Source organism: Gadus macrocephalus, chromosome 7 (genome assembly GCF_031168955.1).
Source record: "Gadus macrocephalus chromosome 7, ASM3116895v1".
In the NCBI taxonomy this organism is placed as follows: domain Eukaryota; kingdom Metazoa; phylum Chordata; class Actinopteri; order Gadiformes; family Gadidae; genus Gadus; species Gadus macrocephalus.
Window position 1 is genome coordinate 2,018,459 of NC_082388.1, and position 25,000 is coordinate 2,043,458.

General features: G+C 45.1%; 3 protein-coding genes across 3 annotated transcripts in view; 1 reads left to right on the forward strand and 2 right to left on the reverse strand.

Annotated features, from left to right (window-relative positions):
* Window positions 1-17: 17 nt before the first annotated feature.
* Window positions 18-25,000, reverse strand: part of LOC132461140 (guanine nucleotide exchange factor DBS-like) — a 25,462-nt gene continuing 479 nt past the window's right edge. Inside the window, exons 2-11 of the mRNA XM_060056186.1 lie at window positions 23,526-23,587; window positions 22,923-22,999; window positions 4,874-4,940; window positions 4,665-4,780; window positions 3,690-3,759; window positions 2,757-2,849; window positions 2,578-2,670; window positions 1,876-2,001; window positions 736-957; window positions 18-164 (exon numbers count right to left, since the gene is read on the reverse strand). Of these exons, the coding sequence (XP_059912169.1) occupies window positions 18-164; window positions 736-957; window positions 1,876-2,001; window positions 2,578-2,670; window positions 2,757-2,849; window positions 3,690-3,759; window positions 4,665-4,780; window positions 4,874-4,940; window positions 22,923-22,999; window positions 23,526-23,587 (1,073 nt within the window). The remainder of the gene's footprint in view (window positions 165-735; window positions 958-1,875; window positions 2,002-2,577; window positions 2,671-2,756; window positions 2,850-3,689; window positions 3,760-4,664; window positions 4,781-4,873; window positions 4,941-22,922; window positions 23,000-23,525; window positions 23,588-25,000) is intronic.
* Window positions 15,057-16,478, forward strand: LOC132461218 (uncharacterized). The gene is made up of 3 exons (XM_060056271.1): window positions 15,057-15,551; window positions 15,873-15,992; window positions 16,158-16,478. Exons 1-3 carry the CDS (start codon window positions 15,182-15,184, stop codon window positions 16,427-16,429), a joined length of 762 nt encoding a protein of 253 aa, XP_059912254.1. The 5' UTR covers window positions 15,057-15,181; the 3' UTR covers window positions 16,430-16,478.
* Window positions 17,182-18,900, reverse strand: LOC132461217 (uncharacterized). The gene is made up of 2 exons (XM_060056270.1): window positions 18,483-18,900; window positions 17,182-18,362 (listed from the first exon to the last, which is right to left on the reverse strand). Exons 1-2 carry the CDS (start codon window positions 18,678-18,680, stop codon window positions 17,277-17,279), a joined length of 1,284 nt encoding a protein of 427 aa, XP_059912253.1. The 5' UTR covers window positions 18,681-18,900; the 3' UTR covers window positions 17,182-17,276.

The window sequence follows — 25,000 nt, forward strand, 5'->3', positions numbered from 1 at the left end:
GATGCAGAAACAACAGTTTAGCTCCAGCTGTCAGACACACGGCCCAGCCTCAGGAGCTCAGGGACGCTGACCTGGACGATGAAGACCTCCTCTCTGGAGTTGCACCAGATCTCAAACTTCTTGTGGTCTCCTTTGGCGTTCTCCGTGATCCCCACCACGCTCATCTGAGGGGCGGAACGGAGGGAAGAGTTCAGGAACTATCTCCATATAACATAACTCCACCCATTACCACCATAACTCCACCCATTACCACCATGACTCCACCCATTACCACCATAACTCCACCCATTACCACCATGACTCCACCCATTACCACCATAACTCCACCCACTACCACCATAACTCCCCCCACCATAACTCCACCCATTACCACCATAACTCCACCCATTACCACCATAACTCCACCCATTACCACGCTAACTCCACCCCCTTACCACCAAAACTCACCCCTTACCACCACAACTCCACCCCCTTACCACCACAACTCCACCCCTTACCACCCCTTACCCCATAACTCCACCATAACTGCTTGAAGCTGTAGGACGGGGCCTAACCCCACCCCCCTAAGGCCACCCCGGGCCTCACATCCAGGGCGTGCTTGAAGCTGTAGGACGGGGCCTAACCCCACCCCCCTAAGGCCACCCCGGGCCTCACATCCAGGGCGTGCTTGAAGCTGTAGGACGGGGCCTTGTCGTAGCCCTAACCCCACCCCCCTAAGGCCACCCCGGGCCTCACATCCAGGGCATGCTTGAAGCTGTAGGACGGGGCCTTGTCGTAGCCCTCTCCGGCCTCCTCCCGCCTCTTGCAGAAGAGCAGGGCCCGCGGGTGGAGGAAGAGGTGGCGCTGCATGGGCTTGAAGCGGGCCAGGTCCTTGACCTTGGCGTGGCCCTTCTTGTGCTCCGTCCAGACGCTGAAGGAGCCCTGCATCAGGAGCCGGCCCAGCTCAGAGAGGTTACCCTGAGGAAGAGGAGGAGGAGTAGGAGAGGGGAGGAGGAGGAGAGAGGAGGAGGAGGAGGAGGAGGAGGAGAGAGAGGAGGAGGAGGAGGAGGAGGAGGAGGAGGAGGAGGAGGAGGGGGAGGAGGAGGAGAGGGAGGAGGAGGAGGAGGAGGAGGAGGAGGAGGAGGAGGAGGGGGAGGAGGAGGAGGGGGAGGAGGATGAGGAGGTTAGTGAGGGCCAGAACCAGGTCTATGGGGTCTATAGGGTCCATAGGGGGTCTATAGGGTCTATAGGGCCTATAGTGGGTCTATAGGGGTCTATAGGGGGTCTAAAGGGTCTATTGGGTCTATAGGGCCTATAGGGGTCTATAGGGGGTCTAAAGGGTCTATTGGGTCTATAGGGCCTATAGGGGGTCTATAGGGGTCTATAGGGGGTCTGTAGGGTCTATAGGGTCTATAGGGTCTATAGGGCCTATAGGGGGTCTATAGGGGTCTATAGGGTCTACAGGGTCTATAGGGGGTCAATAGGGTCTATAGGGTCTATAGGGCCTATAGGGGGTCTATAGGGGTCTATAGGGGGTCTATAGGGTCTACAGGGTCTATAGGGTCTATAGGGTCTATAGGGGGTCTATAGGGTCTATAGGGGGTTTAGGGGGTCTAAAGGGTCTAGGGGGTCTATAGGGTCTATAGGGCGTCTTTAGGGTCTATAGGGTCTATAGGGGGTCTATAGGGGTCTATAGGGGGTCTATAGGGGGTCTATAGGGTCTATAGGGGGTCTATAGGGGTTTTAGGGGGATTAGGGGGTCTATAGGGGGTCTATAGGGGTTTTAGGGGGATTAGGGGGTCTATAGGGGGTCTATGGGGGGTCTTTAGGGTCTATAGGGGTCTATAGGGTCTATAGGGGTCTAGGGGGTCTATAGGGGGTCTAGGGGGTCCTCACCTCATACCCGGTGATGGCGATGAGGTGCATGGAGTCGTTGACGTCCTTCAGAATGCCCAGGATGGAGCTGAGGGCCTCCTGTAGGTCCTCAGCTCCAGCGGACCCCCGGCTCACCTTCAGCAGCTCCTGGGGGGGGGGAGAGGGGGGAGAGGGGGGGGGGGGAGAGGGGGGTCGCCCTGCACACATGAGGCTCGACACACACAAACACACACATACAGACGAACACACACACACACACATACAGACGAACACACACACACAAACGCTCACTCACACATACAGACGAACACACACACACACATACAGACGAACACACACACACATACAGACGAACACACACACACAAACGCTCACTCACACACACACATACAGACGAACACACACACACACATACAGACGAACACACACACACACATACAGACGAACACACACAAACATACAGACGAACACACACACACACATACAGACGAACACACACACACACACACATACAGACGAAAACACACACACACACACATACAGACGAACACACACACACACACATACAGATGAACACACACACACACACATACAGACAAACACACACACACATACAGACGAACACACACACACACACATACAGACGAACACACACACACACACACACATACAGACGAACACACACACACATACAGACGAACACACACACACCCCCCCCCCCACCTTGAGCAGCAGCTGGTACTTGGTGATCCTCTGAACCGGTTTCAGCAGGTAGGAGTCCAGACCCAGCTTGTGCTCCAACCGCCGCTGGCACGCCTGGAGACAGAGGGGTCAAAGGTCAGACCCCAGGAGGGAGGGAGGGGGCGAGGGTGAGGGAGATGGTGAGAGGGTGAGGCCCAGACCTGGAAGAAGGCGCAGTCGGACCACTGTCTCCAGAGGCTCTCTGAGCGAGGCTTGTTCTGACAGTATGCCTCGTAGATCCTCAGCTCTCCCATCTGAGGGGGGGGGGGGGGGGGGGATACTTGTTGTTAGCCACAACAAGTCTGCTATTCCTGGCTGTGAATAGGACTACAACACTAGCAAACACCAACGTGGAAAGAGGCATACATTTACATTTAGTGATGCTGTAATCCAAAGCGATTTATAGCCATTCATTCCCCCATTCATACACACATTCACCCATTCATACACACATTCACCCATTCATACACACATCCACCCATTCATACACACATTCACCCATTCATACACACATTCATACACATATTCATACACACATTCACCCATTCATACACCCATTCATACACATTCATACACACATTCACCCATTCATACACACATTCACCCATTCATACACACATTCATCCCTTCATACAAACATTCATACACACATTCATACACCCATTCATACACACATACACACATTCACCCATTCATACACCCATTCACCCATTCATACACACATTCATCCCTTCATACACACATTCACCCACCGACGGCGGAGTCTACACCTGTGATCGAAAAAATTCATATGTTGCTACCTTTTAGTCGTATAGTCTCTTTCCTCAGTGTCGTCTACGTATTGACCTTTGTGCTTGGTTCAGTCACCTCACCGTTGGAGTGAGTGATGCCGTCAAAATGTTAACCCTTGTGATCTGGTCAGCTGTACCACCTTCCTCAGAGTCAATCAAAATGTTAACCCTTGTGATCTGGTCAGCTGTCCTACCTTCCTCAGAGTCAATCAAAATAGAGAGAGGTAGAGAGGGTCGCTCTCTACCTCCTGAGCTACTGTCGCCCTGTCGTGATAGTGATAGTAAGTAAGTAGGACTTCCTACCCGCTCAAGAAAACAGCGTCCAACCATCTCAGGGCAGTCCATGTAGGCCTCCAACTCCTTGAGAAACGTTCTGTGAAGGAACAGAGAGATGATTCAGTTATTAGACGTCTTCAGTACAAAACCATCGGTTGTTGAAATTTCAGTCCCCGCTTAAAAGGGTGACGTCACCCCACCATGTGTGAGTGTGATTGGTCGTTACAAGCGTTATGAAACTCACAAGTGGGCGTGTCCACCTTGATGTCAGCTCACCTGGTGGCGTTATATCACCCCTCTAACCAATCCTCTTACTGGCTCCAGAACGGACAAAATAACCACAAACCAGCCTGAGAATATTCTGATGGACACATTTTATATTCTAGAGTCCAGATTCAGCGGAGGCTGAACCCTGGTTCTGATTGGTCCATAGCCTTTCCAAGGGTGTGTATTATTTTGCAACGTCGTGGTTTAACTCTTACTCAATAATTTGTGTCCGTCTTAAAAGGCAGAGCGGCTGAAACCCAACCAGCAGGTCATATTCCTGTTGGACTTAAAGGACCGGGTCTGTGAGCACTTATCCTGTCTCTCTCGCCCTGAACTCGGATGTGTTACCAGAACTCAGGTCGTGGTTAGAGGAGGAGGAGGAGGAGGAGGAGGAGGAGGGGGGAGGAGGAGGAGGAGGAGATGGAGGAGAGGGAGAAGGAGGAGAGGGAGGAGGAGGAGAGGGAGAAGGAGGAGAGGGAGAAGGAGGAGGAGGAGGAGAGGGAGGAGGAGGAGGAGGAGGAGGAGGAGGAGGAGGAGGAGGAGAGGGAGGAGGAGGAGAGGGAGAAGGAGGAGAGGGAGAAGGAGGAGGAGGAATAGGAGGACGAGGGGGAGGAGGAAGAGGAGGAGGAGGAAGAGGAAAAGGAGGAGGAGGAGGAAGAGGAAAAGGAGGAGGAGGAGGAGGAAGAGGAGGAGCAGGAGGAGGAGGAAGAGGAGGAGGAGGAGGAGGAGGAGCACCCTTTGTGGAAGCTGTAGATCTGGGGCATGTTCCCGAAGAGGACGTCCTTCTTGTGAAGCAGGCCCCTGGGCAGGAGGTGGGCCATGGCCGGGTTCTCCATCTCCGCCGCGTAGCCCTGGGGGGGGGGGGGTCAAAGGTCAAGGGTCAGAGGTCGTGGGGGGGGGGTCAGGGGCGTGGTCAGGGCGTGGTCGGGGGCGGGGCCTCTCACCTCCAGCACACACAGCAGCTCCTCCACGTAGGCACGCTCCGTCTCCAGGAGCTCGTTCATCACGTGGCTGAGGAGACACCAGGAACCAGGAACCAGTCAGAAACCATTTAGGAACCGGTCAGGAACCAGTCAGAAACCAGTCAGTAACCGGACAGGAACCAGTCAGAAACCAGTCAGGAACCGGTCAGTAACTAGTCAGAAACCAGTCGCAAACCAGTCAGTAACCAGTCAGAAACCATTCAGTAACCGGTCAGGAACCAGTCAGAAACCAGTCGAAACCAGTCAGTAACCGGTCAGTAACTAGTCAGAAACCAGTCGAAACCAGTCAGAAACCAGTCAGGAACGGTCAGGAACCAGTCAGTAACCAGTCAGTAACTAATCAGAAACCAGTCAGAAACCAGTCAGTTAGTATTAATTTAGGAGTGGATAAACAGTCAGCAAACGACAGAAAACTGTCAGCAACAGTCAGCCACCAGTGAGTAACCAGTCAGTAACCAGTGAGTAAAGGGTCGTAAACTAGGGTGACCAGATGTCCTGCTATGTACCAACCCGGTCTCACGAAAAGACGTGACACTGTCACGTTATTTAATCTATTGAAACGTGATCAGGATCACGTATTTTCAAATTTTTCGTGTTAAAAAGCACAAATTTCAAACCCATGTATTTCAATTGGAAGTATTTGTCGTGTCACCAGCACGACTTCCAAACTAAGGTTCTGTGCGGGAGCGTTCTCCCTAATGTCCCTTAAGGAGCTCCGTACAGTAGCCTACATTTATTGTTAAAAATTGTGAACAATATGACAGCTTTAGGCCACCCCTTTCTACTTTCACCTTTGATTCTGAGAAATTGTGACAATTCACGGATATAGGCTATTTAATGCAGGTGCGCTGCTCAGGCAAACCGCGAAAGAAAAAAGGGTAGCTGCTTAATCTGTTCTTTTTAGAATTGTATGTCTTGATGTTTTGATCTAGCCATAGATCTATTGTCTTGTTTTTGGCTATGTGAATGGAAGTCCGCGGCGATGCCTCGCAAGTCCAGTGTCGCGAGCGGACGTGACATCTAGAAGTCATACCGTATAATAATGGGTTATAGGGATCGACCGATATATCGGTCGGCCGATATTATCGGCCGATATTCGCCGATTTTTTATTTTTATTTATTATTATTTTTTTTTACTTGTTCTACCTCACCTGTTTTTAATATTTGTTAAATATTGTTCATGATGAACAATATTTAACAAATAGTAAAAAACAGGTGAGGTAGAACAAGTAAGAACAAGTAGATGAACTTCATCTACTTGTTCTTACTTGTTCTACCTCACCTGTTTTTACTATTTGTTAAATATTGTTCATCTACATGTTCTTACTTGTTCTACTTCACCTGTTTTTACTATTTGTTAAATATTGTTTTTTATATTGAAGTTCAATAAATGTTCCTTTAAAAAAAAAAAAAAAAAAAAAACGGCTCAAGAAAGTCGGTATCGGCGTATCGGCGTATCGGCTAAGGCTGATGAAAAAAAATCGGTATCGTATCGGCCCTAAAAAGACGGTATCGGTCGATCCCTAATGGGTTATCATTAATATTGATGCGTAGGGGTTGATTATAACTCTTGTTTATTGTTTATACCACAGTCTATGCCATAAACAGAAATATTATGGGTCTTTATTACACGGGTCTTCTCAATGCAGTGGAACGCTCCGTTCACTTGCATGGGTCCGGGGATATCTCGGGATTGGTTTCTTTATTAATCGAATGGGAAATGCAATAGGCCTATTTTAGGACCGAATCACCGTTGAACTTGTTTCTAATAACATTTCTAGCGAGAAATATACTTTTTACTTGCATAATCTTTAGTCAGTGATTACGTCTGATCTTTAGTTTTATAGTTATTAGGAAGATTTTATCGGCTCGCTCGCATGTTTCAATGACGTCAGGTTGCTAAGGACGCTGCTTTCGCTAAACTAGCAGCTCACACACACACACACACACACACACACACGCACACGCACACGCACACGCACACGCGCACACACACACACACACACACACACACACACACACAATGCATTTCGCTGCAGATATTCCCTCAATTATTATTACTTTCAAAACGTTGGCCAAGGTGGAATATCCTTTTTATTTGGGCTGCTTCTAGGACATTTTGGGTGGATTTTGAACGGTATGTGGGCGGGACGTTTTTTGCAGGACCTGGCAACCCTGCGCTGTTGCCCGGGGTGCTGAAATGCTCCGGAACAGATCTGGATCCACTATGGCCAAAAGACTTGTATGCCCCCCCCCCTTAAATAAATTCTATGGCAGAATAAAGAATAAATTCATGCATTATCATTCAACTTGAACATGGGTTTTTACAGTATAGCGTGGTGGAGGGCTGACGTATGTTGCCCAACCCAGAAGTGAGCATCGCCCTGGTTTCCCTTGACAAAAAGCCAACGGGTTTTTCCATTGGATTTTGGATTATTGCAGAAAAATTAGCATCTTTGAAGCACCTCCTCAAAAACTGAAAATAAATAAATAAATAAATAAATAAAAATATCTGTGCTCCAAAGAACGAAATGTAAACCAATGCATTCTGAATAATAATAAAAATAATAATAATACATTTAATTTAGAGGCGCCTTTCAAGACACCCAAGGTCACTTTACAGAGCATATAGTCATCATTCAAAACTATGTAAAACAGACTAGGAATAAAAGAAAAACAGAGGTTAAACATGAATAATAATAATAATTAATAACACTCAAAGACGCCTACAGTGAAAGGGGGACCTCACTAACCACCACCAATGAGTAGCACCCACTTGGGTGATGAATGGGAGTGTTTCTCCGATTTTTCCATGCTACACAGAACGAAATGTAAACCCATGCAAATAAAGACTTCATGTTCATAATCATTTAAATATCATTAATCTCCTGAGTGTGTCGAGTGGTATTCTATTTTTTTCAACGGGGCTGCATCCAGTCACTTGACCGTCATGGTTGCTATGGTGGTTGCTATCGACCGCCCCCTCTAATCCTTACATGGTTCTAAAAACCACGCGGCAAAGGAGCTGCCGTCCATTGTGTTGTTTTTGTCGTAAACTAGGGTCAGATGGTTAAAAAATAGACTGATATTCCAAGGTATCCTTAAAAGGCAGCTTGGATGTTTTTATTTTGTGCAGTTTAGACTTCTTCTATAACCTATTTTTGAAAGCAAAACACCAAGCTCATTGATCGAGGCAGGGTTATTTGAAACAATTTATTGAATAAATATTTATGAGAGGTCATTCCTTCTCCTGAGTTTGCTTCCTATTTATGTCTAGTGTACACCCCTACTGTCAACATCACCCCCCCCCCCCCCCCCCCCCCCCTCCCCCATATGGATTTGGAGAATTGCTGCCACGTCCCGGTGGTGGAGGTGGTGGGCCTGGACTTTCATAATCTTCGCTCAGTGAATGTGAAGGATGTTTGGTCGGATAGTTATGACGAAGAATCATAATGTGAATCCGAATATTCTATAAATGTCTTGATATCATCTTTCGTCTCAACACTTCTGCTGCAGCCGCCTAAAGTCTCACTCCGAGAACCTTAAAATATGAATCAATCCATTAGAAGTATGAAAATATCTTCCCGGAGGCGTAAGGGGGCAAACAAGGTGTCCTTTGACATCTACGTTTCGAGGCGATTGCAACAGTGCCACACATGATCATATTTGAATATGTTACGGGGTAGTAATTAGCTGTCAATTTTGGGGGCCTTTATCAATAATGACCAGCTATAGATTTGCTTCCCGATGGAGATTCTTGACAAATTACATGTTATTTAGCATCTACACGTTAAGCTGAGTCCAATGAGATCAAGCTTGCCCTCTTGCCACACCGAGATCATGTCCTAGACCATATGTACCATGTAAAATACATTTGCTAGAGTGTCATGCTTGGTGTCATTGGACTCAGCTCAACGTGTAGATGCTAAATAATATGTCATTTGTCACAAATTTCTATCGGAAAGTCAATCAATAGCTGCTCATTATTGATTAAGGCCTCCAATTTCGACAGCTAATTACTACCATTAAACATGTTCGAATATGCTCATGTGTGGCACCATTGCAATCGCCTGGAAGCGTAGATGTTGAAGGACACCTTGTTCGCCCTCTTTACGACACGGGAAGATATTTACATACTTCTGATTGACTAATGAATTGATTCAGCTATTCCCTCAGAAGTCTGGGGTCAAAAGGTCAAAAGGAGCCGGCACCACGCCGCTTATGAGACAACAAAAAGTTTATGTGTAATCCTCATAACTTTTTGTCATTATTAAAGAGAGGCCTGATTCTCCGATATGCAGGTTGGATGGCTACGGTGTAGGTCTGGGAAGAACTTCAGGCCAAAATCTTGCAAGCGAGCCGCTGGGTGGGTGCAACAAGATGGAGCACTTGCTGAGTCATTTCCTGTAAGCCACAGGTTGAAGCGTATATGCGTCCTTTGAGACCCCCTTTGATATATAAGAGACCCCAAGGCTTACTTAAATGTTGTCGACTCAGTCACCTATTGCATCACTTCCTTTAGGGCTTCGGCCTCCTAATTGATCATTGTAGTATAATTGAATGCCCTCTTTCATATATATGATACCTCCACCACCGGGACGTGGCAGCAATTCTCCAAATCCATATGGGGAGGGGGGGGGGGGGGGGGTGATGTTGACAGTAGGGGTGTACACTAGACATAAATAGGAAGCAAACTCAGGAAAAGGAATGACCTCTCATAAATATTTATTCAATAAATTGTTTCAAATAACCCTGCCTCGATCAATGAGCTTGGTGTTTTGCTTTCAAAAATAGGTTATAGAAGAAGTCTAAACTGCACAAAATAAAAACATCAAGCTGCCTTTTAAGGATACCTTCGAATATCTGTCTATTTTTTTTAACCATCTGACCCTAGTTTACGACAGAAACAACACAATGGACGGCAGCTACTTTGCCGCGTGGTTTTTAGAACCATGTAAGGATTAGAGGGGGCGGTCGATAGCAACCACCATAGCAACCATGACGGTCAAGTGACTGGATGCAGCCCCGTTGAAAAAAATAGAATACCACTCGACACACTCAGGAGATTAATGATATTTAAATGATTATGAACATGAAGTCTTTATTTGCATGGGTTTACATTTCGTTCTGTGTAGCATGGAAAAATCGGAGAAACACTCCCATTCATCACCCAAGTGGGTGCTACTCATGGTGGTGGTTAGTGAGGTCCCCCTTTCACTGTAGGCGTCTTTGAGTGTTATTAATTATTATTATTATTCATGTTTAACCTCTGTTTTTCTTTTATTCCTAGTCTGTTTTACATAGTTTTGAATGATGACTATATGCTCTGTAAAGTGACCTTGGGTGTCTTGAAAGGCGCCTCTAAATTAAATGTATTATTATTATTATTATTATTCAGAATGCATTGGTTTACATTTCGTTCTTTGGAGCACAGATATTTTTATTTATTTTCAGTTTTTGAGGAGGTGCTTCAAAGATGCTAATTTTTCTGCAATAATCCAAAATCCAATGGAAAAACCCGTTGGCTTTTTGTCAAGGGAAACCAGGGCGATGCTCACTTCCGGGTTGGGCAACATACGTCAGCCCTCCACCACGCTATACTGTAAAAACACATCAAGTTGAATGATAATGCATGAATTTATTCTTTATTCTGCCATAGAATTTATTTAAGGGGGGGGGGGCATACAAGTCTTTTGGCCATAGTGGATCCAGATCTGTTCCGGAGCATTTCAGCACCCCGGGCAACAGCGCAGGGTTGCCAGGTCCTGCAAAAAACGTCCCGCCCACATACCGTTCAAAATCCACCCAAAATGTCCTAGAAGCAGCCCAAATAAAAAGGATATTCCACCTTGGCCAACGTTTTGAAAGTAATAATAATTGAGGGAATATCTGCAGCGAAATGCATTGTGTGTGTGTGTGTGTGTGTGTGTGTGTGTGTGTGTGTGTGTGTGTGTGTGTGTGTGTGCGTGCGGGTGCGTGTGCGTGTGTGTGTGTGTGTGTGTGTGTGTGAGCTGCTAGTTTAGCGAAAGCAGCGTCCTTAGCAACCTGACGTCATTGAAACATGCGAGCGAGCCGATAAAATCTTCCTAATAACTATAAAACTAAAGATCAGACGTAATCACTGACTAAAGATTATGCAAGTAAAAAGTATATTTCTCGCTAGAAATGTTATTAGAAACAAGTTCAACGGTGATTCTGTCCTAAAATAGGCCTATTGCATTTCCCATTCGATTAATAAAGAAACCAATCCCGAGATATCCCCGGACCAGTGTTGTATAGTAGCGAAGTAGAAATACTTCGTTACTGTACTTAAGTAGTTTTTTTGGATATTTGTACTTTACTTTACTACTTATATTTCTCTGTACTTTTACTTTTACTTCGCTACATTTTGCGAAGAAAACGGATACTTTTACTCCACTACATTTCCCTTGAAACCTTCGTTACTCGTTACAAAATCAACTCATCTTTAGAAAAAAAAAAAAGAATCATAAGAGATATGAGAATAACGTCGGGGACTGTGGTAGAACACAGCCTGCGAGCCTGTTTGGCGAATCAGCTGTCCCAGCGCACGTTCGCAAAGCCCCCTTGCTTAGTTACTGTTGCTACGTCGATCAAAACTCCTACGACTGTCAACACACAAATGCATGGCTAGGACGAGGGCAAGGGCTATCAAAATTCTACTATTTGTATCAGGTTGGTTTGTACACACAGTATTACAACACTATCTTATACACTTCAATACGCTGTATATGTGCCATTTTTGCTACAAAGCTAATTTAAATACCCTTTTTGTGCAGGGACTTAAGTTTTCCGAAAATCCGCGATCCTGGATGACACCAAAATCAATATTAAGTAACGTGTACCAGCGCTTGCTTGCGGGATAATAGGTCGGGCTACGATATCTGTCAGTGTCAGTGATTTTTTTTTGGAGTAACTCCGCGACACTGCAAGGAGGTTTGAGTGTCCTTGATTTAAAATGAGCGGTGAGGAGGTCCTGGAGGTAGGTTGGACCGGAAGTGTTTATGGCCTTGTGGAGTTTTGCCTATTGTGTTTGTGTTAGTTGAAATAAACTCCATTATTCTAAAAATTCTGACCCTTTGCTTTTTTATTAACAGCAGTTACTTGTACTTTTACTTTCAGTACTTAAGTACATTTAATATCAGAAAAGTACTTTTGATACTTAAGTACAGTAAAGATCAGATACTTTAATACTTTTACTTAAGTACTATTCTAAAAGGTGACTTTTACTTTTACTTAAGTAATTTTCCAGTAAGGTATCTGTACTTTTACTTAAGTATGGCTTTTGAGTACTTTATACACCACTGCCCCGGACCCATGCAAGTGAACGGAGCGTTCCACGGCATTGAGAAGACCCGTGTAATAAAGACCCATAATATTTCTGTTTATGGCATAGACTGTGGTATAAACAATAAACAAGAGTTATAATCAACCCCTACGCATCAATATTAATGATAACCCATTATTATACAGTATGACTTCTAGATGTCACGTCCGCTCGCGACACTGGACTTGCGAGTCATCGACGCGGACTTCCATTCACATAGCCAAAAACAAGACAATAGATCTATGGCTAGATCAAAACATCAAGACATACAATTCTAAAAAGAACAGATTAAGCAGCTACCCTTTTTTCTTTCGCGGTTTGCCTGAGCAGCGCACCTGCATTTAATAGCCTATATCCGTGAATTGTCACAATTTCTCAGAATCAAAGGTGAAAGTAGAAAGGGGTGGCCTAAAGCTGTCATATTGTTCACAATTTTTAACAATAAATGTAGGCTACTGTACGGAGCTCCTTAAGGGACATTAGGGAGAACGCTCCCGCACAGAACCTTAGTTTGGAAGTCGTGCTGGTGACACGACAAATACTTCCAATTGAAATACATGGGTTTGAAATTTGAAAATACGTGATCCTGATCACGTTTCAATAGATTAAATAACGTGACAGTGTCACGTCTTTTCGTGAGACCGGGTTGTATGTACGGGACAGTCCCGCATTTCCATGACTTTGTACACGTCCCGCAAATTGAGACGTTGTCCCGCATTGTTATTGACAGTCGGACTCGATATATATTTTTTTTTAAATGCGTGTTTTATGATCTGGCATTTATCAAACAGCTGTGTGCGGAGACAGCAGTGAGGGCTGTCATCGGGGGGAGGGGCGGGCTGTGTGATCATGTCAATCAAACACGCCGGTTAAGGGCACACCCACCAACAAGAAACAATCAGGTCAGAGCGGCAGGAGATATGGAGGAGGGCGCGACCTGTCTTACTGGGTGAAACCAGTGCAAGGGGAGTCTTGTAAAGTGTTACGTGACGTTTGCATAAGTCATTTTTCCATTTCACACCAGTGATTCAAGAGCTCCCAAATGATAAAGAAGCCCACACACCATTTTTTTTCAGTGGCTTCAGAGATGCATCTAATCATGGCTCTACAAAACTTTTCCCGCTGTCTTTGAGACATTGGACACCAGAGCTGGGTTTGAAAAGCAAGATCCTTGACTTTTATGAGGATAGCCATGAGTCAGCTGCTGCCATACACTGCCAGATTAAAAGCAAGTTAGAGGAAAATGGCCTGCAACTGGACATGATTTCAGTTTACACGGCAGATAATGCTAGTGTAAACTATGGGAAAAACAATTCTGTTTTCCAAAAGCTAAAGGAAGACAACAGTGGCATCATCAAGGCAAACTGTACGGCCCACATAGTACACAACTGAGTAAAGCATGCTGGAGACATGCCGACTCTGTAGCCAACAAAATATTCAGTCACTTTTCAGTGTCTGCAAAGCGCACAGAGGAATTGAAAGCAGTGTTCGCCTTTGTGGAGGAAGATGATCATGTTGTACGGAGGAATGTTCCCACAAGATGGTTGAGTCTGTGGCCTGCTGTCCAGAGGCTGCATGACAGCTGGGCAGCTATCAAGAGCTACTTTGTGTCACTGGGAGAGAGTCGGTGCCCAAAAGCACTGCGGCAGCTGTTGAAAACAGATCAGGATGGTGAGCTACAGGCCTACCTGGCATGCCTCAATAACATACTGAAGATCCTCCATGACGGTGTGCTGCTGTTGGAGGGACGGGAGGGGACCATCTCCGAGCTATATGACATAATGCTCACTCTCAAGACAAAGCTCCAACAGCGACTAATTGATTCCTTCTTTGGAATGGAGACCAGGGCTATCGTCCAACCGTTTCCTGACCAAAAGGCATCAACAGTCAAACATGATTTTTCCAACTTCTACCAGACTGCACTTAAAATACCTGGAAAAATGGTATGACCTCACAGGCAATAACTACCAGAAGAACGTATGCTTGCATGCTTGGTGCTGAAGAGTAGCTTCACATTCTCCCAGCTCAGTGATGCCGTGGAGGTCCTACAGATAGGGGGGTAACTGGACATGGATGAACTGTATGAGGGGTACTGTGTGACTCTCCCACGCCAGCAGGACATTGTGGAGAGATGAGCTCCTGTTCTGGAGAAGTGGTCGATCATGCTTAAAAGCACAAAGACACCAAATCTGACTGCTGTTGCATCCTTTCTCTTCAGCATCGCCATAACCAATGCTTCTGTAGACAGAGTGTTTTCCCTCATGACTGCAGCCTGGACTGATCCGAGGAACCGTCGCTCTGTGGAGCTTGTCAAGAGTGAAATTCAAGTCAAGACCAACTTTGAATACAGTTGGAAGGAATTCTACAGCTATGCACTTGAGCAGAAGGCCTTATTAGATGCTGCAAGCTCAAGCAAAAGATATAAAGCCAAAAAGAACATCTAAGGTAAGATAAAACATTGTCTGAGATATAGATTTGAATATTGTGAGCACTGAGCTCACAATATGGTGCTAGATTTGAGCACAGTGCTAGATATTAAGTCAGAGCTCTATTCTTGTGTTTCACCAGCAGGTGCTTTCTGTGGTCCTGAAAGCGCATTGTCTGTGTGGGCCCGGCCTGCCTGCAGTTGTAATGCCGCTTTTCCACTGCATGGTACCAGCTCGACACGACTCGACTCGACTCAGCTCGCATTTTTTGCGTTTCCACTGCGATCTAGTACCTCAAGTGGCTGCTTTTTCTAGTACCCGCCTCGCTCTAGGTTCCAAGCGAGCTGAGTCGATACTAAAAGGTGACGTCGGCAGACGGCCGGCCACTGATTGGCCAGAGAGTGTGACGATGTCACGAGAGCGACATGGCAACAATGCTGGTAACAGCCATAGCAGCGCCGCAGCCAACATATATTCCACTTCTTCAACTTCTTCAACATGACAACTAGTAAGTCTACACAGTGGTCCATTGCTGAGGTGCAGACGCATCTGTGTCTTGTGGCCGAGGATAGAATTCAAAAAGAGCTGGACGGAGCCACCCGTAATGAAAAGGTGTATAAGGAGGTCGCTAAGTTGATGCAAGACAATGGTTACATCAGGTCGTACGTGCAGTGTCGAGATAAGCTCAAAAAGCTTAAAAGCGACTATAAAGCCATTAAGGACCAGAACGGCAGGAGTGGGTCGAACCGAAAATCTTGGAAGTGGTACGACCAAATGGACGCCATTTACGGCCACAGACCGGCAAACAACGGGAGGGAGAGTGGCATCGACTCGGCCATGAGTTTGTTGGAGGAAATTAATAATAATGGTAAGTGTTTTTATGAACCCATTCCATAGTCTGCTTGAAAGCAACATTCGATATTACCGGAAAAAGTTTAAAGGTGACCCCACATGGCCTTAAAGAGCTTAACATTTTGGTATTCGTATGGTTAAAATGGCTGACGATTTGATAGAGTTATGAAGGTCCAAAAAACGTACGGAAGAAATAAAAGTAATAAAGGTTTGAATAACAATAGTGTGAATGCTCCAGCATTGACGCTATTCACATTAATTAATATGTTATTTTTAAGTGTTGCATTATGGTGTGCACTGCATTTACTTATGTTGTGCATGTACACTTTTGTTCAAGACTTCCTATGTACGAACGAAGAAGGCGGTTTGGTCGACAGTGATGAACCCCCAGCAGCAGCTTCAACACCGCCCACGCCCACAGAACCACCTTCTCCAACATCCAGCACCAGCAACACTGGTAAGAAATAGTTCACATCATCTAGCTTTTAGGGTGCATTCACACTAGGCCATTGTGGCCTAGTGTGAGCGCACCCTTAGCTTCAATTGTATTTTCCCAATACATTTTTTAAAACTTGCTTTGGTTAACCACCTCCCATTTCTACCTGTCTTCATTGTTGTCTAGACAAGAGAAAAAGGAGCCTGTCGCAACAGGAGCACTCGGCTCAAGTGACGGACTGTCTCAGAGAAATGCACTCCGATGACATCGCCCAACAGGATGGGGCCCGGGCCCAGCGTGACAACCACCTCCAGCTGCTCCTCAATGATGCCCGAGAAGCGAGGGAGCAGGAAGCATCATTGAGGAGAGAGGAGGCGGCACAGACTTCTGAGTTCCACCGATCGTTCCTTGGTGTGTTCGGCCAACTGGTGGAGGCAATGCGTGACCGACGTGTTTGAACCACTCCCCCAGCCCCAGATTCTCTAGTCAAGTTTATATTATATTATATATATATATATATATATATATATATATATATATATATATTAAAAAATATAATAATTATTCCACTTTTTTGTAAATAGTTTATATTCCACCTTTTTGTAAGTAGTTTATGTTCCACCTTTGTGTTTAAAAGTTTGCTGTGCTGCACTGATTTGCTCCTATTCTGTTTGTTAATAAATTATAAGTAACTTATATGATTGTTTCATGATTTTGTAATTCATCTGTCATTACACTGGTAGGAAAAGTCATTACACACAAAATAAATAACTAGCAATTGTTCTTTACCCTCTTTTGGATTGTGAGGTGCTCAAGTGCCGTCTGTAAAAAGGCAATAGGAAGTCTATTAACATAAGGTAATATCATAATGTGGCAAAGTTATAAAAGGTATTGAAAAATATATACCGCCCAACCTACACCTGGCTGAATCTTTGCAAAGAAGCTGCAATCATATTCTAAGATTTTACCAAATAATGGTGTAAATGTTTAAATATAAACTTTAAGTGATAGGACCAGTGCTGTCCTTTTCCTATATATTAATTACGGTTCAGAAAGAAACCAGACCCAGTTCACATTTTTTAAAGGGTGTCTAGTGTATTTTCCCTTCAGATGTTACTCAATTTTTCTTAAATGTTTTAATCTTTTAGCATTTAATGCCAGTAAATCTTGGTAACCTTTACAAATGATAAAACAAAAGTGGAGACATGTATGAAAAGTATAAAAGTTTAATGTTTTCACAACATACAAAATGTGATGTGTATACCTACATGGCAAATTCAAAATGTATTCTAACATTAATTTACGTTAATTATTCGCCAACAAGAACTGCATTAGACCCTCCCGTACATTGATGCCCTCAACATCCTGTGCCACTGCCACCCCAGGCTCTGCTGGTTGTACATCCAACTCGGTCAACTCGGTCTCATAAGTCTCTCCATGATTTTCACATAGGTTGTGCAGAGCACAGCAAGTCATAACCATAGACTTAACCAGTTGGAGATCAGAGTCGTTCCTTTTCAGGAGGCACCGCCACCTTCCTTTAAGCCGGCCAAAAGCGTTTTCAACAACCACCCTTACTCTACTGAATTTTCTGTTGAACATCTGCTGTTCTGCTGTAAGTCGTCCTGTGTCTTGGAAGGGTTTCAAGAGCCAGTTCCGCAAAGGATATGCTGAGTCTCCTAGGATGTAATAGCCAGCAGTCACCCCCCCAATGTTCCTGGTGCAAGCTGGGAAGTGGTTCCCTCGGCTGGCTAACTCCCACAGTTTGGACACTCTCAGAACCCTGGCATCATGCATGCTCCCTGTCAGTCCAGCAAACACGTTCCAAAACAGCCCCTTTCCATCGACAACACCTTGAAGGAGGATGGAGTGCCAGCCTTTACGGTTGAAGAAGTCACAATGATAGTCCTGTGGTGCAAGGATTGGTATGTGGGATCCATCGATCGCACCAACACAGTGTGGGAGCCCCCACCTGTTCTCAATGTAGGTAGCCATTTCGCGGAACTTCACCTCGTCTGGATAACGGATTTGTTCTGGCACCAACAATGTCTCTGCTGCAGCACAAAAATCCTGCACATACCGGCACACAGTTGTAATGCTGACTCCAAAAAGATGTCCAATACTCCTATACTCGGAGCCAGTAGCGAGCTTCCACAGTGCAATGGCCACTCTCTTCTTCAGGGGCACACATCCGCGGAAATTGGTGTCTTGCCGCTCCAAAACTGGACGCAGTTTGTTGGTCAAGAAGCCAAACGTTTCTTCAGACATCCTGAAGTTCTCCACCCACTGCTCGTTTGTGAAGCCGGGAACAATCACATCCCACCATTCCGAGGATCGGTTGTGCGCCCAGACCGATGGTTTGCGGCGGAAATGTTGTGACGAGAGTAGCATCTGAAACACACACACAGGCTAAATATTTTAGTACTTATAGAAATGGCTTGCAATCATTAAAACGTTGTACACTGGACTTATTTTGTACGAGCTAGCTAGCATTAGCAACAGTTAGCTTACCTGGATGCGTCTTTTCTTGGAGGCTTGATTCCTCTCATCTTCGGCTTCACACTGTTGAATATACTCCAACACTCTCCGGGACTTTTCGAGTGTATTTTGTCTCGCCGCGTGCAGCCTTCTCTGACTCTCTTCTCCTTTGTGTCTTACAAAAAGCACCAGACCGAGCAGCACGAATACCATCGCTTCGATGTCCTCCATTGTTGTTATGGGGGTTCTGTCCACGTGTGGGTTGGGTAGGTCTTGTTTGCGTCGCGTACAAAATACGTCACGGCCCTTTCGCGCAGCCGACCCCGCCCACGTCCCGGAGGTACTATTTGCGGTGGAAAAGCACCCGTGCTGCTACCGTGTCGAGTCGTGTCGAGTCGTGTCGTGTCGAGTCGAGCTACATGTGCGGTGGAAAAGCGGCATAAGTGTGATGGAGAGAACTGAAAGACTTTTGAAGGGCAACATTTTTGGAAAAACCAGCCAGGTGTTGTCCTTGGCACTGGAAGAGCATTGATTGTGTTACTAAGTTTAGTAACACAAGATTTTGTTTCCTCCTGACCAGTTTTGATTTGTATTTCTGGTTGTATGGTTATTTTATGTAGTGCCTAGTCCTAATTGTATAACCAGGTGTGCCTTTAGTTGGCATTGTCCAGTAAATGCAGATCATTTTAAAATGCATTTATTTTATGTAGTTATGTGTGTTATGTGAATCTGAGCTGAGTGAGTTTTGTTTAGTGTGTTTGTTTTGTTCAGATAATCAACCAATACTTTAATGTGGTGTTTTGGGCTGTGCTGGGGTTAGGTTGTTGCTTGTTGAAGAAAAGGCCCATTAAAGTTCAATACTTGAAATAACAATTGTAGCCTTGACTGTCTGTTCTGTTTGATTGCATATTGTCAGGTGTGTTAACTTGAGGCAAAGCTCCATGCTTACTATGTTTGGTCTGGTCACCCTCACAGCAGTGAGGGCTGTCATCAGGGAGCGGGCGGGCTGTTTGACCATCGCAATGAAACTTGGACGCGGACGCAGGTTAAGGGCACGCCCACCAACAAGAAGCAATGCAAAGGCCATCCTAGGCGATCGCCTAGGGCGACAAATGCGTTGGAGGCGCCCCCTGGTGGCGGCCTTAATTAATTATGAAATATAACTAAATAAGCTAAATAAAACACGTTTATCAAACATGTTTCTAAATAGAACGGACAAGGGGGGGGGACGGGGGGTTATCTGTTATTGCGGACTGAAACCCCCACTGAAGGTCCCAGGTAGCACCCCTCCCCCCCCCCCCCCCCCCCCCCGGGCCTGCCCACCCGTTCCACTTCTGGTGAATTGGGATCTGGTCACCCTACGGTAAACAGTCAGTAAGTATTAACCGAGGAGTCAGTAAACAGTCAGTTAGGATTAACTAAGGAGTTGACAAATATTCAGTAAACAGCCATTAAGCAGCACGTTTAGAGTTAGTAAGTATTAACAAGGAGTGGATAAGCAGTCGGTAAGCAGTTAGCGTACAGTGTGCTGACCTTCGTCTGACGGCCAGGTTCTAAGGAGTGGATAACCAGTCGGTAAGCAGTCAGTGTACAGTGTGCTGACCTTCGTCTGACGGCCAGGTTCTAAGGAGTGGATAACCAGTCGGTAAGCAGTCAGTGTACAGTGTGCTGACCTTCGTCTGACGGCCAGGTTCTAAGGAGTGGATAAGCAGTCGGTAAGCAGTCAGTGTACAGTGTGCTGACCTTCGTCTGACGGCCAGGTTCTAAGGAGTGGATAAACAGTCGGTAAGCAGTCAGTGTACAGTGTGCTGACCTTCGTCTGACGGCCAGGTTCTAAGGAGTGGATAACAAGTCGGTAAGCAGTCGGCGTACAGCAGGGCTATTCAATTGGCGGCCCGCAAAGGAATCTTTACTGGCCCTTTTAGTAAAAACATTAAAATAAAAAAATAAAAAATAAATTAAAATAAAAAAATAAAAAAAATCTCCCACTACGCTCTTCTTCGTGTGCTCTTGCATTGCTCCTCCCAACTGCTTGGCGCGCTCCGCTTCGAAGTTCGCGCCTAAAGTTGTTTTGATGATCGTCCCGCCTGGTTGAATCAGCACAATGTCGCTTTCTACTCTGAAAAAGCGAAAAGTTTACTCAAAGAACCGACAATTCAATAGCGAATGGACACAGAAGTATTTGTTTGTATTTGCCACTGGGAAGCCTGTGTTTACTTTGCAGCGAGTGTATATCGGTGAGTAAAGAATATAACCTGAGAAGGCATTTTAAGACAAATCATGCTAACTTCGACGCCACTTTCCCACTGGGCTCTGATGCTCGCCGCCAGAAGATATTGGGGCTTACTTCATGCTATGAACAGAGACGTCAAACCCTGTTTCGGGCTTGTTCAGATCGAGAGAGAGCTACATCAGCATCACTACGAGTTGCCTGGATATTATGCAAAAAGAAAAGGCTGTTTACAGACGCTGAGACCGTCAAAGAGTGTATGCTTGCATCAATCGAGGAGGTGGTTACAGATGAGAAAACCCGAAACAGCGTGATTGATTCAATCAAGAAAATTCCCATCTCTGACACGACAACATCAAGAATAGTAGAGACCCTGGCATCGGACGTTTTTCTGACTCTTTTGGACAAACTCAAAAAAGCGGCCAGCTGTTGTCAGACATGTCAGCCCAACATTAGATGGCTTAGCAAAGGGAATGCGTTGAAACGATTTTGTGAACTTAAGGAAGAGATCCTGGCGCTTCTCCGTAATTCAAAGCAGAAAGTTTCACGCAGCCGTTTGCTTTTTGAGCGACGTCTTTCACCACCTAAACCTACTCAAAAAGCTGCAGGGCAGAAATAAAACAGTCGCACAACTTGTGGAGACACTCCAGGCTTTTCAAAAAAGGCTGGCACTTTTCTCTGCTGATCTATGTTCTGAAAAAATGCTCAATTTCCCAGCATTGCGCACTGCAGGTCTACAAACCACTGAGGCAATGACAGGATTTATAAATGCATTGAAAAACAACTTTGCAGCGAGGTTTGAAAATTTCAGTATCCCCACTGAAGTGATGAGATTTGTGAACGACCCCTTCTGTGTGGACGTTGTGGGGGAGTTTGCAGTGAAAGCAAAGGAGCTGGTTGTGTCATTGAACGAGGCGTGTTTACAACTGGAACTCATTGACATTCAGTCATCAGCTGACCTGCGACAGTCATTACAGCTGGCAGGTTCAGAAAAGTTCTGGACTCGTGAAGTCAGCCACCAGAAATTCCCTAATTCAAGGCGCCTTGCACTTTTTGTCCTCACTATGTTTGGATCAACTTACACATGCGAATCCGCATTCTCACACATGAATGCCATTAAAACTAGTAATCGCGCATCCCTCACTGCCGAGCACCTGCACTACTGTATTTATATTGCCCTTACGTCATATACTCCCGATTTCACTGCTCTTGCTAAATCAAACAGATGCTATTTCTCTCATTAGATGGCACATTTGACCAAGAGGGTCACTGCATGCCAGTTAACACTAACAGTCAGCCTATGTTTATTAAATAACGATTGTTCTTTGAAAAGACTGTTGCACTTTGAGTAATCTATTATTACTATGTATTTTGATAAACTGTTGCACTCTTGAGTAAATCTATTACTACTTATTTTGATAAGCTGTTAATACTAACTGTATTTTGATAAGCTGTTGCACTCTGAGTGAATCTTTTACTATGTATTTTGATAAGCTGTTATTACTACCTGTATTTTGATAAGCTGTTATTACTACCTGTATTTTGATAAGCTGTTATTACTACCTGTATTTTGATAAGCTGTTGCACTCTTAGTAAACCTAGGCTTATCTGTATTTTGATAAGCTGTTGCACTCTTAGTATACCTAGGCCTACCTGTATTTTGATAAGCTGTTATTACTACCTGTATTTTGATAAGCTGTTGCACTCTTGAGTTATATATACTATGTAATTTGATAAGCTGTTGCAGAGTTAACCTATTCTCTTTTCCTGAACTGATAAGATTGTTAAACACTAACAGGCAGCCTATGACGTTATTCAAATAGGGATTGTTTTTGATAAGCTGTTGAACTCTATTTGATAAAATAAAGAAAATATGTGCGCTCCTATGCCTATGTGTTTTACAGTATCTGTAGCTATTGATGTGATGCTCATCAATTTTAGGCATTTTTTTCTGGCCCCTCATTTTGGATAATTTCCACCAACCGGCCCCCATTCAAAACTAATTGAATAGCCCTGGCGTACAGTGTGCTGACCTTCGTCTGACAGCCAGGTTCTAAGGAGTGGATAACCAGTCGGTAAGCAGTCGGCGTACAGTGTGCTGACCTTCATCTGACGGCCAGGTTCTAAGGAGTGGATAACCAGTCGGTAAGCAGTCGGCGTACAGTGTGCTGACCTTCGTCTGACGGCCAGGTTCTAAGGAGTGGATAACCAGTCGGTAAGCAGTCGGCGTACAGTGTGCTGACCTTCGTCTGACGGCCAGGTTCTCCTCCTCCTCCGACAGCGAGTTGTGTCTGGTACCTCTAGGCAGCGGGGAGCTAGTCTGTAAGGGTAGCATCACACACACATTAAACACACAAACACACACACACACACAGACACACACATTAAACACACAAACACATTTAAACCCACACACACAGACACACACACACACACACATTAAACACACAAACACATTTAAACACACACACACACACACACACACATTAAACACACACACACACATTTAAACACACACACACACACACACACTAAACACACAAACACATTTAAACGCACACACACACACTAAACACACAAACACACACAGCGAAACACATAACTACAACGTAGAGGCATGAAAACACACAACTACAACAATAGCTGTGTTTCAAATCGTTCCCTATTCACTCACTCACTATTCCCTATATAGTGTTCATGATATAGTGCACTATATAGGGAACGAACAAACGAGAATTCGCTGAACATTTCTAAACGTCATGTGCGTCAGTGAATGATCTGGAACACAGCTGGTGTTCTGTGTTCTGATGTCTTAATGGCTGTGTGTCGTGTGCTGAGTCTCTGACCTTCTGCAGTCCGGTCAGCAGCGCGTTCTCCTCTGAATGCCTCGTCTCCTTGCGCCGTAGATCTGACCAGCAGGACAGGAGAAAATGAATCAATCGATCCGGTAATCAGCCCTCCCTTCTGATCAATAAACACTCAGGGATCACCAGATCTGACCACCGGTAGAGGCGATTAAAAGGAGGAAACAAACCTCTGATCAACATCAGTAAACATTCATATTCTTCAATGAGTCAATAAACAGTCTCTAACCAGTCAGGAAACATACAGTAAATATTAACGAATAATCCAGTAGAAGTCAGCAGAAAGCTAAGTAAGAATGAGCTAAGGAGTCAGTTAACAGTCAGGTACCAGTCAGCAACCAGTCTGTAAACAGTCAGTAAGTATTAACTAAAGAGTCAGTGACCACTCAGTAAACAGTTAGTAACCAGTCAGCAACCATAAACCAAGGAGTCATTGACCTGTCAGTTACCAGTCAACAACCAGTCAGTAACAAGTCAGTAACCAGTCAGTAACTATAAACTAAGGAGTCAGTAAACAGTCAGCAAACAGTTACTAACCAGTCATTAAACAGTCAGTAAGTATTAACTCAGAAGTCAGTAACAAGTCTGTTACCAGTCAACAACCAGTCAGTAAACAGCCAGAAGCCAGTCAGTAACGAGACAGTAAATAGCCAGTCACCAGTCAACCACCAGAGTCCCAGGGGGTGCCCCCAGCCAGTAACCAGTCAGTTACCAGTCAGTAACAAGTCAACAACCAGTCAGTATACAGGTCAGTAAACAGACAGGAAACAGACATGAAAACAGGTCAGTAACAAGTCATAACCACCAGTCGAGTGACCCCAGCCAGTAATCAGTCAGTAACCATTCAACCAGAGTCCTCAACCAGTTAGTAACCAGTCAGCAACCAGTAAGTAACCAGTCAGTAAACAGCCAGTAACAAGTCAGTAAACAGCCAGTAACCAGTCAGTCACCAGTCAACCACCACTCAGTAAACATTCAGTATGTATTAACCAAGGAGTCAGTAACCAGTCAGTCACCAGTCAACCACCACTCAGTAAACATCCAGTATGTATTAACCAAGGAGTCAGTAACCAGTCAGTCACCAGTCAACCAGCACTCAGTAAACATTCAGTATGTATTAACCAAGGAGTCAGTAACCAGTCAGTCACCAGTCAACCAGCTCTCAGTAAACATTCAGTATGTATTAACCAAGGAGTCAGTAACCAGTCAGTCACCAGTCAACCAGCACTCAGTAAACATTCAGTATGTATTAACCAAGGAGTCAGTAACCAGTCAGTCACCAGTCAACCACCACTCAGTAAACATTCAGTGTGTATTAACCAAGGAGTCAGTAACCAGTCAGTCACCAGTCAACCACCACTCAGTAAACATTCAGTATGTATTAACCAAGGAGTCAGTAACCAGTCAGTCACCAGTCAACCACCACTCAGTAAACATTCAGTATGTATTAACCAAGG

Excerpts from the sequence above, each read along its gene's own strand:
- LOC132461218 (XM_060056271.1), top strand. The coding sequence starts at position 15,182 with ATGACAACTAGTAAGTCTACACAGTGGTCCATTGCTGAGGTGCAGACG. Across the intron at positions 15,552-15,872 it reads GGAGGAAATTAATAATAATG|ACTTCCTATGTACGAACGAA; the intron begins GTAAGTGTTTTT and ends CTTTTGTTCAAG. Across the intron at positions 15,993-16,157 it reads ATCCAGCACCAGCAACACTG|ACAAGAGAAAAAGGAGCCTG; the intron begins GTAAGAAATAGT and ends ATTGTTGTCTAG.
- LOC132461217 (XM_060056270.1), bottom strand. The coding sequence starts at position 18,680 with ATGGAGGACATCGAAGCGATGGTATTCGTGCTGCTCGGTCTGGTGCTT. Across the intron at positions 18,363-18,482 it reads CCAAGAAAAGACGCATCCAG|ATGCTACTCTCGTCACAACA; the intron begins GTAAGCTAACTG and ends TGTGTGTTTCAG.